The sequence below is a fragment of the Apium graveolens genome, chromosome 2 (genome assembly GCF_009905375.1).
Source record: "Apium graveolens cultivar Ventura chromosome 2, ASM990537v1, whole genome shotgun sequence".
In the NCBI taxonomy this organism is placed as follows: Eukaryota; Viridiplantae; Streptophyta; class Magnoliopsida; order Apiales; family Apiaceae; genus Apium; species Apium graveolens.
Window position 1 is genome coordinate 44,243,491 of NC_133648.1, and position 11,664 is coordinate 44,255,154.

The 11,664-nt window shown below is 34.6% G+C and overlaps 2 protein-coding genes across 3 annotated transcripts; both read left to right on the plus strand.

Annotated features, from left to right (window-relative positions):
* The first annotated feature begins 2,471 nt into the window (after nt 1-2,471).
* On the plus strand, nt 2,472-7,192 carry LOC141707350 (uncharacterized). 2 transcript variants are annotated; one of them, XM_074510474.1, is made up of 7 exons: nt 2,474-2,819; nt 3,558-3,613; nt 3,699-4,609; nt 5,543-5,741; nt 5,994-6,179; nt 6,294-6,670; nt 6,821-7,192. In XM_074510474.1, exons 1-7 carry the CDS (start codon nt 2,668-2,670, stop codon nt 6,959-6,961), a joined length of 2,022 nt encoding a protein of 673 aa, XP_074366575.1. In that variant the 5' UTR covers nt 2,474-2,667; the 3' UTR covers nt 6,962-7,192. The 2 variants fall into 2 exon arrangements, with proteins under 2 accessions (XP_074366576.1, XP_074366575.1); XM_074510475.1 differs by lacking the exon at nt 5,994-6,179 and having other exon boundaries at nt 2,472-2,819.
* Nucleotides 7,193-7,507: 315 nt separating this feature from the next.
* LOC141689067 (zinc finger BED domain-containing protein RICESLEEPER 2-like) lies at nt 7,508-10,907 on the plus strand. The gene is made up of 3 exons (XM_074493244.1): nt 7,508-7,709; nt 9,684-10,757; nt 10,843-10,907. The coding sequence occupies exons 1-3, from the start codon at nt 7,508-7,510 to the stop codon at nt 10,905-10,907; spliced, it is 1,341 nt and encodes a 446-aa protein (XP_074349345.1).
* The last annotated feature ends 757 nt before the right edge of the window (nt 10,908-11,664 follow it).

The following is an 11,664-nucleotide window of genomic DNA, read 5'->3' on the forward strand; positions in this document are numbered from 1 at the left end:
TCCATTCTGCCTTTGGCTTGGGAATAGACTGTCAAACAGCAACTGTAGCAGTAGCAGCTGTGGCCACCTTGTGTGGGATGTGAGGACCATTCTCAATGCAGTTGATGTAGCTTTCATCTTGAGAGAGAAGATGTAAATGCATCTTCACCTTCCAGTGATGATAGTTATCTCTTTCCAGGATTAGAATCTTTATACCAATGTCCTTCTTACTCATGATGTTAGCAGAATAGATCTTTAAACTCTCTGTTTGTTAAGAGCTTGCTCTGATACCAATTGTTATTCCCAGTGGACTAACAATGAGATTTACAGAAGGGGGGTTGAATGTAAATCTCAAAACTTTTTCAAGTTTTGAGTAGTTTGTAAGACTAAGTGTTTGAGTGATCAAATGTGTGTGATTGCTTGGAGCTGATGCAGACAGATATATATTCAAACACAAATGTAATGAACACAAAGAACTTAAAAACTTTTCTGGTGGATTTCTTGTTCCACCAGAGATGTGTTATTTCAGAAAATCTGTGATTCAAAATTAAATCACAGCTGCTTCCTAGTACAAACTAGATGATTTTCTCTCTTGATATTTCTAAACAGCCCAGGGAAAAATTCCTTTCTAATTACTAGCTACTACTTGGTTTATATATCACCAAGTTTACAAGTTAAGACAAAGATAAAGTACAATAAGACAATAGCTCTCCACTTGTTTCTGTTCCATTTTTATCCAGTGTAATATGGAATTATCTGTTGACTTTCCATTTTGAACTAGACTAAAAACGGCTGCTTTTTCTGCTGTTCCTGAAATAGGCTACCACATCTCTGTCAATCCATGTGCCTCTGTCAGCTTTGTTAACTGTCACTATCAACTGCTATGAAACTGAGCATCCGTTGAAGCTTTCATTCGTTGATGGCTTTATCCGTTGATGGTCTAGCAGTTGAGACTTTATCCGTTGAAGCACTTATCCGTTGAAGCACTTATCCGTTGAAGCACTTATCCGTTGAAGCGTTAGAGACATCCGTTGAAGCTTAGTTTCTTATCCGTTGAAGGTCTTCAATATCAGTTGATACTTCTTCACTTATACAAAATTACAAGGCATGAAATATTTACAATTAGCCCTCCTACTTGTACATCCATTAGTAGTCAACATGACTGATTATCTCCTAACAACATCTAAGAATTACAGCTTGAAACCAGAGAGTGAGATGTGCTACTATACCAAACTTATTGCTAAGTAAGGCTACTCCTTCAACGGATAGCCAAGATGGTCTTATCCGTTGAGGCTACAAACACTAGATTTCTACTTAAGTGTTTTGCTGAACTTATCATCAAACTAATACACATATTCCTAACAGTATGATTAGATAACAGTGTAATATTGTTTAATTGACCGGAAAAGTAGAGCAGTGGAAATATTAAGTGTATTATTCAGAAATCATTTTAAGTGGAATGATAATTTTAGGTTAAACATAAAAATAAAATAATATAATCAAATAAGTTTCTTAAAATCGAAGTCAAAACTCGTAAACTCGATAATAATCATAATATACTCGAAAACTCGTTAAAAAACTCTATAAACTCAAATTCATTAAAAATGAGATAAATTCGAAAACTCGTTAAAAAATTCGAAAAATTCGAAAACACAATAAATAACTTGATATATTTAAAACTTGTGAATAACTCGAACTCGACTCTTTTATTTTACACATCTAATTCCAACATAATTTCCATACTTCACTCTTTTTTAGCTTGTCTCTGCTTAGTGCCCATTTGGAAAATTTTAAAATAAGTAACTTATTATTTAAAATAAACAAAAGACTTATAAGTGATAAGTACATAGATACTTATAAGTTAAATAAGTTTTTGGTTAAATGTCAGAATTTTTTTACTTAAATAAATTTTAAATACAATTATCTTAATTCGGAAATTTTAAATTAGAAAGACCTGTAAAAACATAAATTTTAAAATATAAATTAATAAAAAATCAAAAAATAAAAATAAGTTTAACATTCAACTTATCAACTTATAAGTTATAAATTTGGCTTATAAGCTAGATTGACAAACACTCATCGATATATCAATAAGTACTTAAGGGGGCTTATAAGTGAATAAGTTACTTATTTTGTGCGGCCCCGTAATAAAAAAACCTCCCATTCAAATTTGCTAACCACAAACTCGACTAAAGGCACTCGGATTTCACAAGTAAATTAGAGGGTATTTATAAATATGTATTTCATTTTAAATGATAAATTTTAAATAAGAATGTTCAATTTATTATTTCATATTCTTATATTATAAATATATTTAAATATTCTGAATTTCTAATAAAAATCCAAATTCAAACTTCAAAATATGTATGTTATTTAATCCCATCCAAATTTTTAATTAAATTTGATTACCCAACGAGGCATTAATTCATTTCTTGAGTTATATTTTGTTGGAGCAAACTTTTATTTTTGAAAAGAACGTTCAAAAAGGGGGTAATTCAATTGAAAGGGGCTGGCCCTAATATACATCCCCAGCGTTACATATACTGCTAGTATTTGTCTGGTAGAGTGTTGATAAATTTGTGTAAAGCATCCAGCTTCGCCAATGGCCGATTAAAGCTACTTATATATATATATACACGTACAAAACGTTTGATATAAAGAGAATAAGTAAAAGTGAGGGGGAAGGGGATGGAGAAGGGGGTGAAGTTTGCGGTGTATCGGAACCCAGCTCTCTCCGCCGCACTCAACACAAGGAGTCTCCGTCCTTCTAAATACACTTTTCTATTTATACTTTCTCTCTCTACTGCTTCCGCCTTCTCTCTCCTCTCTCTCATTACCAGGTGTACATCCTCTCTCTCTCCCCTCCTCCCTCCCTCTCTCTCCCTCTCTCTCTCTCCTCTCTCCATCTCTCTCCCTCTCTCTCCTCTCGCAGTTCTGTTAAAGAAGCTAGGGTTTATAATTGTTCGAGGGTTGTGTGAGGTTTTTTAGGTGCACAATGACCGTGAGTTATGAACTTGATACGGTGTAGCAGAATTTTGGGTGTTTTTGTATTTAAGTTTAATATTATAATTACATATTCGCATCTAGTGTAATTATTTGATAGTTGACTACAGAGGATTGATTTAATTGTGTTTTGTACTAATCCAAATAAGCAATATAATTTAATGACCAAAGGGGTGTAGAACTCATCAATGGATTGAAGATCGGTACTTGGTTATTGAAATTTGTATATTGAGAGGTCTTGGAGTGTCTAAGCATTCATAATAAGTTAGGCTAATAAGCTGATAGTTGATAATTTCCTTTATTACTTCTTGGACGTCTACTGGATTACTTGTTGAGTAGTAGAGGGAGTCATGATAACTATGATGTAGAATCAAAATGTCCTGTTTTACATAGTTTTAAATATAATTGACTTAAGCAACATTATAAATTAGCTCTCACTGTATGCATTTTTTGTTTGGTCAGTAATTACCAATTTTCAAATTTAGATCTCTTGATCATATTTCGAGATGATGCATTGAGAATGATTGTCAGATGGCTGATCTTGTCTGATTAATGTATGTATTTTATCTTATCAGGGAAAATGGGGTTATTGACAGTTTGAAGCTGGGATTTTTCTCCCAAGGGGTTGCATGTAAGTAATTCAATTTCTTTTCTAGGTAGACCCATCCTTCTCACTGCCTTGGCACATTTTAAAGATCTTCTTATGCTTTTCTCAGATTTCTTCGCAAAAGCGATGCAGATTCTATTAGGTGTATTATTAATTGGAACAATGGTTGCTCTTGCCAAAGCTGTTTCAATGCGGAGAATGAAAATTTCTACAGGTGTGACAGTCGATTCTCAATCTAAAGGACCGGATGAGCAGATGCACCTTACGAATCGTCAATTAGGGCTATTGGGAATCAAGCCTAAGAATGAGCAGGTTGTTTCAGGGTTATCTAACAAACCTTCAAAAACCAAGTCCAGTCAAGCATCGCCTTCAAGTCTCCTTTTCCCGCTTCATCAGCCAATGATCAATTCAAGTCGTTCATCTCGAGGCAGCAGTGATAAATCAAATAGCAGTAGTGGGAGCAAATTCCATTCTTTTAGCACTCCAACCAAATCACCAGCTTCTCAATCTTTATTTCTTATGAATGTACCTGCGACACAATCACTATCAGTAAGTAATTCACCTGGTCCAGATCAGCTGGTTGCATCCCCTTGGTCAAAGAAGCGAGCATCCGCTACCAAAGAGATTACAACAGAAGAGGAATTTGAACAGTTTTTAGCTGATATTGATGAGAAGTTTTCGGAATCAGCTAGTAAATTGGCGACTCCTCCGGCCACCAGCAACGGTTTTGGCATAGCAACTCCTAATACAATATCCAGTTCAACTAATACTTCTGGAACTACGAGAAGTACACCTTTGAGGCCTGTCCGAATGTCCCCTGGTTCCCAGAAGTTTAGTACTCCTCCAAAGAAAGGAGAAGGGGATCTTCCACCACCCATGTCTATGGAAGAATCTATCCAAGCCTATGAGCATCTAGGCATATATCCTGAGATTGAGCAGTGGCGTGATCGCCTTAGGCAGTGGTTTTCTTCAGTTCTACTGAATCCTCTACTTACAAAGATTGAAAACAGTCACATAAAGGTAATTTTCATAGCTTGTAAAGTTTTTAATTTGATGCTGAATAGTTGTAGAGAAAACTATTGTTGCTTCGAACACCACAGGGGAAGTTTTAAGAGTTGTTGCTCCCTTTCAACAATTGGGGTCCAAATTGGACCTTCCAATACAAAGTTCGCTTGATTTGATATGTATTGATTTTAATTTGTTTACTATAAACTACTTGTAATTATATATATCATTAATTAGGCATGGCTTATATAACCCCTAAATATTTCTTCTGTAAATGTATCAATGTTCTCCTTCTCAAGGAACATGGATAGCAAGACTAATTATCATAGATACTTATATCTATCCTCCCCCAGAAGAGAATATAAGTGAATAAAATAAGCCATACACAAATATTCACCACAGGCAGGACGTATAAGCGAAGGAAATAGTTTTAAGTTGCTAATCTCTGGTACACATAAAGTATTTTAGAAGTACAGTTAATCAACTACAGTGATCTAGTCCTAGAATTACTTCATCTTTGGTTAAACTTAAAATACGAAGGTCCTCTGTAGTGTAAAATCTTCTATCAGCTAAGTGTGGTATATATATATATATATTTAATATGGGAGTCTTGTAATGTTGTTCACCATCAGGCTTAAAATTGGACAAAATTCTATTGAGGCCTGCATTTGGCTGTAATTGAGGCATGTGGTTGTAGTTGAATTATTCTGCCACTCTACAATGTGCTGAATTATTAGACGGGACTTTTTTTTTTGGCTCTCTGAATTGGATGCTTCTATATTGACTTATGATGGATGTAGGGTTTGGTGCATTATTTATCTGTTTATCTGGCTAGGCTATATAAAATGCACCGTCGATGTTTTAGAATTTGGATTATGTCTTGCAGCTAATCTCAACTCAGTGAACATCTGTATCATGTGTTGAAAATTCATGTTTTCTCATATTTAGGTCATGCAATCTGCTGCAAAACTTAATATATCAGTTACCATTAGTCAAGTTGGAACTGATCTACCAAGTTCTGGAACAACCACAGCTGCCTCTTCAATGAAGAGGACTAATGAATGGCAGCCGGCAGCAAGTGTTGACGAAGAAGGGCTACTTCATCAACTTCGTGCTGCTCTTGTTCAAGCTCTTGATGCGTCCATGCGTAAGTATCCTCATATCTTCTTACCATGTATACTGAAACAACAATCAGAATTCGAGCAGGTTAACCTTCGTACTTCTGATCTAAGTCACTTGTTGACCATGTATTAGTTCCCACCGACTTACCCCAACCATCCATCTATAATTTCTTTAATAGACGAGAACGAGATTTTGTTAAAAGTAAAAAGCCAATGTTTAAAAGTTTCAAGCAGCGCTTGACCCTTGATATATGTTATTAACATTCTCTTCATTTTAGCTAAGCTGCCAGTAGGCAATTTCCAACAACCACCCCAGCAAAACTCTTCTGTTCCTATCTTACAAGAGTGTATTGACGCCATCACTGAACATCAAAGGCTACATGCCTTGATGAGAGGTGAGTGGGTTAAAGGTCTTTTACCACACAGCAGTGTCCGAGCAGATTACGTGGTTCAAAGGATCCGGGGTAATGTTCAGCTTAATTTTTAAAAAATATAATAAAATTTTATTATGTTCCTCCTTGATTATGGATCTTCCATTGTAGTAATCATTTTTTGACATTTTATCTTATGTTATTTAGAGCTTGCCGAAGGAACTTGTGTGAAGAACTACGAGTATTTAGGGAGCGGGGAGGTGTATGACAAAGTGAATAAGAAGTGGACTCTTGAGCTTCCTACTGATTCTCACTTGCTCTTATATTTATTTTGTGCTTTCTTAGAACATCCTAGTTGGATGCTTCACGTAGACCCTACGCCTTATGCTGGTGCACAATCTAGCAAGAATCCTTTATTTCTTGGTGTTTTGCCTGCAAAAGAAAGATTTCCTGAAAAATACTTGGCCGCAGTGTCTGGTGTTCCTTCTGTGCTTCATCCAGGAGCTTCTGTTTTGGCTGTTGGAAAGCAAAGTCCTCCAATATTTTCCTTATATTGGGATAAGAAGGCACAATTCTCTCTCCAGGCAAGTTAATTGAACACAATGCTAATCTCCTTGTCTACATGATTTGCAAAACAATGTTAAATTAATTGGTGCATGGCCCTATTTTTACCTTTTTTTTAAAATTATCCTGCATTGCAACATTCCTAAAAGATACCGCCCTTCTGTTTTCAGGGAAGACCAGCCATGTGGGATTCTATCTTGCTTCTATGCCACAGGATTAAGATTGCATATGGAGGGAGTGTTCGAGGAGTGCACCTTGGTTCTTCAGCCTTGGACATTCTTTCCATTCTTGATGAGGACGATGAAAATTGAATCATTCAAGTTCGAGAAATCTGTGAAATCTAAAGGCAGGAACAAGTGTTGGCGTAGCAAGCCATAATAGTTCCTGGACCCTAATTTTAGGTAAATTAGTTGAGAGAATTTTTGTGTTATTAGCCAAGTGAGGGAAAAACAATTTGATTGCTGTATAATTGATTAATTAACAGGTAACAAGAGTAAGTTTACAAGGCAATTAGATGAAGTACGTTAATTTGAACAAAAAAAATCTGAAAAAGGTAAGACGTCTTGGGTAATTCACTGATTACATAATTCACATTTCAGAATAACTACAGCGAGTAAAATGTACGAACAATTCGAAGAAGCAACTTCACATATTACTTGCACAGAACATATATTTCAGAAGAAATTTAAGACGAGTTGGTTAAGGTCAGTGAGTCACTGAATCTAGGGGTGGCAATTAGGGGTATCATTCTTCTTTCTTCTTATCTCTTATATATATACATATATATATATATATATTCTTCTCTTCTTCCTTTCTTTTCCTTGTCTTCTTCTTTTTAACTCTTTTACTCTTTGATAATGGCTGAATCTGGAAAGAGCAACAAATTAATTGATCCAAAAACTGATCCTAAACGTAAGGCTAACTCGGCTGATCCCGGTTGGAAGTATGGATATTGGCCTATAAAAGAATGTATTGAATGTGTCTTTTGCGGGAAACAGGTTAAACAAGGAATTAACAGACTCAAGCAACACTTTACGGCTAATTACGGAGATGTATCATGTAAGCAAGTGTCCCAATACAACTACTGATAACTAAAACAACATTCTCTTATCGATAAAAGGCAAAAGAAAGTAAAGATGACGGTAACTGACTATACCTTATATACATAACTCTAAAACAGCGAGAGGATTTATTATCTCGATCATGCTTCATTTCCCTATTTTTCGCTAAAGCAAGATTCGATTCAAAGTTCCCTGCCGCAACTATTTTGGACATGGGTGGTACACATCTACATAGGGCTGTTCACGAACCGAGCCGAGTCGAGTTTTGATCGAACAGAGCCGAGCTTTAATTTTTTTTCTGACGAACCGAGCCGAGCCGAGCTTTCTTATCGAACAAAAATCGTGTTCGAGCTCGAGCTCGTTAACTAACGAGCCGAACACGAGCTTGTTCGCGAACATAAACGAGCCGAGCCGAGCCAGAAAAAATTCTGGTCAACCGATATTTGACTGTGAAAATAACTTATCAAATAAATTTATTTTTTTTGAAAATTTGGTTATATCACTAAAATATATATATCTTGACATCCATACGGTTGGATCGAGGAAAATTTTTTTTTAAAAAATCGAAACACCAATTAATGACTAAACACTAGTTAGTGGTAATAGTCAAACTACTACTTGACTGTTAAAATAACAAACCAAATAAAATTATTTTGGTCTGAAAATTTGGTTATATCATTAAAATATATTTATTTTGACATCCATACGGTTGGATCAATTAAAAATAATTTTAAACAAGTCGAGATACTAATACAGGACTAAACACTAGTTATTAGTACCAGTCAAACTAATTTTTCACTGTTAAAATAGCAAACCAAATAAAATTATTTTGATCTGTAACTTTGGTTATATCAATAAAATGTATGTATTATGACATTCATACGGTTGAATCAATATAAAATATTTTTAAAATAATCTAAACAACAAATCAGGACTAACCACTAGTTAACGGTAATAGTCAAACTAATACTTGACTGTTAATATAACAAACCAAATAAAATTATTTTGATCTGAAAATTTGGTTATATCATTAAAATATATTTATTTTGACATCCATACGGTTGGATCAATTAGAAATAATTTTAAACAAGTCGAGATACTAATACAGGACTAAACACTAGTTACAAGTATTAGTCAAACTAATGTTTGAACGTTAAAATAGCAAACCAAATAAAATTATTTTAATATGTAACTTTGGTTATATTACTAAAATATATATATTATGACATCCATACGGTTGGATCCATATAAAGTATTTTTAAAATAATCGAAACAACAAATCCGGACTAAACACTAGTTAGCGTTAATAGTCAAACTAATGATTGACCATAAAATAGAAAATCAAATAAAATTGTTTTTGATGTGAAACTTTGGTTATATCATTAAAATATATATTTTATGACATCCATACGGTTGGATCGATGAAAAATATTTTAAAAAAAGTCGAGACACCAATACAAGACTAAACCCTATTTAGTGGTAGTAGTCAAACTAATGTTTGATCGTTAAAATAACAAACCAAATAAAATTATCTTGATTTGAAACTTTGGTTATATCACTAAAATATATTTATATTGACATCGATACGGTTGGATCGATACAAAATATTTTTAAAAAAGTCGAGACACTAATACATGACTAAACACTAATATAATTTTAAACAAGTTAAAATTAAAATAAAAATTTCTAAATCGTGTCAAAATATAGCATATATGGTATGTAAAATGATCGTTGAAAGATGAAAAAAAGTACCGTGAAATCGGATTTTTAAAAAAATCTTACGGTTTGACCGGAAAAATCAAATTAAATTATTTAAGTAAATAAACCCCTTTCTTGGCCCAACCCAATTAATACTAGCCCACTTTCCTTGCCCAGCCCAACCCCTAATTTAGTGTTAGAAAGAAATTACCAATTAATGAGAGAATGTTTCATGCACGATGCTGTGCACATATATTGAATTTATGTGTGCAAGATGGGCTAGTACCGACTAAAGAAATAGTTGATAAAATTCAGGATGGGGTGAAATATGTGGCAGCCTCGGAATCTCGTAGGATTAAGTTTGCTGAGATTTCCATGTCGTTAGGCTTGAAGTGTAAAAAGTTAATTCTAGATGTTTCAACACGTTGGAATTCGACATTTAGTATGCTTTCTTGTGCTATTGAGTTCAAAAATGCTTTTTTAATATATTCCACATCTGATTTGAGGTTCAAAGAGTATGTACCAACGACTGAGGATTGGGAAATGGTTGAATATGTATGTTCTTTCCTAGAGGTGTTTGCTGATGTCACAAAAGTCATTTCGGGGACGGATTATTCCACTTCAAACTTGTTTTTATCAGAAATCAGGAGAGTCAAGCAAGTAACAGATCAAAAAGTTGTTCACTCTAATGTGCATATTCGAACAATGGCTCGGACAATGGAATTAAAGTTTGAGAAATATTGGGGGGAAACTAATTTGATAATGTCAATTGGCGCCGTCATGGATCCAAGGTTTAAGATGAAGCTTCCAACATTTTGTTTTCCCACCCTTTATCCAATTGCAACTGATTCTGAAAGGAGTTTAATCTATTTGACAAATGCTTTGAATGAGTTGTACTTAGAATATTGTAAGGAAGCGAAAGATGCGAGTAAAGAGAGGAATGAATCAAGTGTATCTTCGTCCGATGCTAGCTTTTTTAGTGCACCACGTGAGATACCACAGGGAATTAATGATTTTGAGAGCTTCATTCGACAAACTGGTGGTATAATTGAGCCTACAAAGTCAGAATTGGAAGAGTATTTGAGTGAGAAAATTCTGCCTCCAAGTTCAAAATTCGATGTTCTAGCCTGGTGGAAAGGAAATTCCACAAAATTCCCTGTTTTGTCTAAAATGGCATCTGATGTTTTAAGTATTCCTATTAGCACTGTGGCTTCCGAGTCGACTTTTAGCGCTGGGAGTAGAGTTATTGAACCTCACCGATCTTGTTTAAAACCTGAGACAGTTGAAGTATTATTGTGCGGAGCTGATTGGGTGCGTGAACTGTATGAACTGAAAAAAAGCAAAAAAGGTATTAATTTAACCAGCAACGTTGCATATTTTCCAGCCTTACATGTTTTTTTGACAAATCTGACTTATTTTTTAAATATTTTCAGGAGGAAGACAAGGATATTGTGATCCATTTAGATTAAATGATGGAATGATGGACCTTGCGCTGTAACGGTAAATGTAAGTGATCCATTTCTGCTTTTCTGATGTTCCCTGTGATTGTTCCCTGATATATTTGTGGACCGCTCTCTGATGTTCCCTGTGATTGTTTTAAAATGTTGGAGATTCCGAATCATGTCTACCTTTGATTATATGCATGTTTGCCTTTCCTGCTTCTCTGATGTTCCCTGTGATTATATGCATGTTTTTAAAATCTTGAATTCTGTACACAATCAGTCTCTGTGAAATAGGATTGGAATGAAGTCTGATGTGTAATCTAAAACAAGAAGTTTTGTGAAAACACTCTACAAAACTTAACCTGTGTTTTAAGCATTGTCAATGTTTTTAGATTCCAGAGTTCCTACAGTCTGAATCTTACCAGAGAAAATTTGAAATTCTTGATGCACATGCCTTGCGGACTTTTTACATAATAAAAGAAAGAGTGGGTCAATGAGCTCATACGCTATGCTCTGATATGAAGTTTTATGGCAAGAACAATAACGAAGTAGAGACTGGAGAGATTAGCAAAAAGAAAACGAGAGTAGAAATTGGAGAGTAATACCTGATATACCAATATGACAATTTCATTTCATTTTCTGACATATATATTGAAATTGTTACTGGACTAACAAGTAATAATCTCATTTCTAAAGTCCTGCTAAGTAATAATCTCATTTTTTAAATATGTGCTTTAACATCGTAAGTAGTTCAACCTAAGCACTACTATAGCCATCCGAGGCACCTATTAAGATTGATACAGGATGAATGGA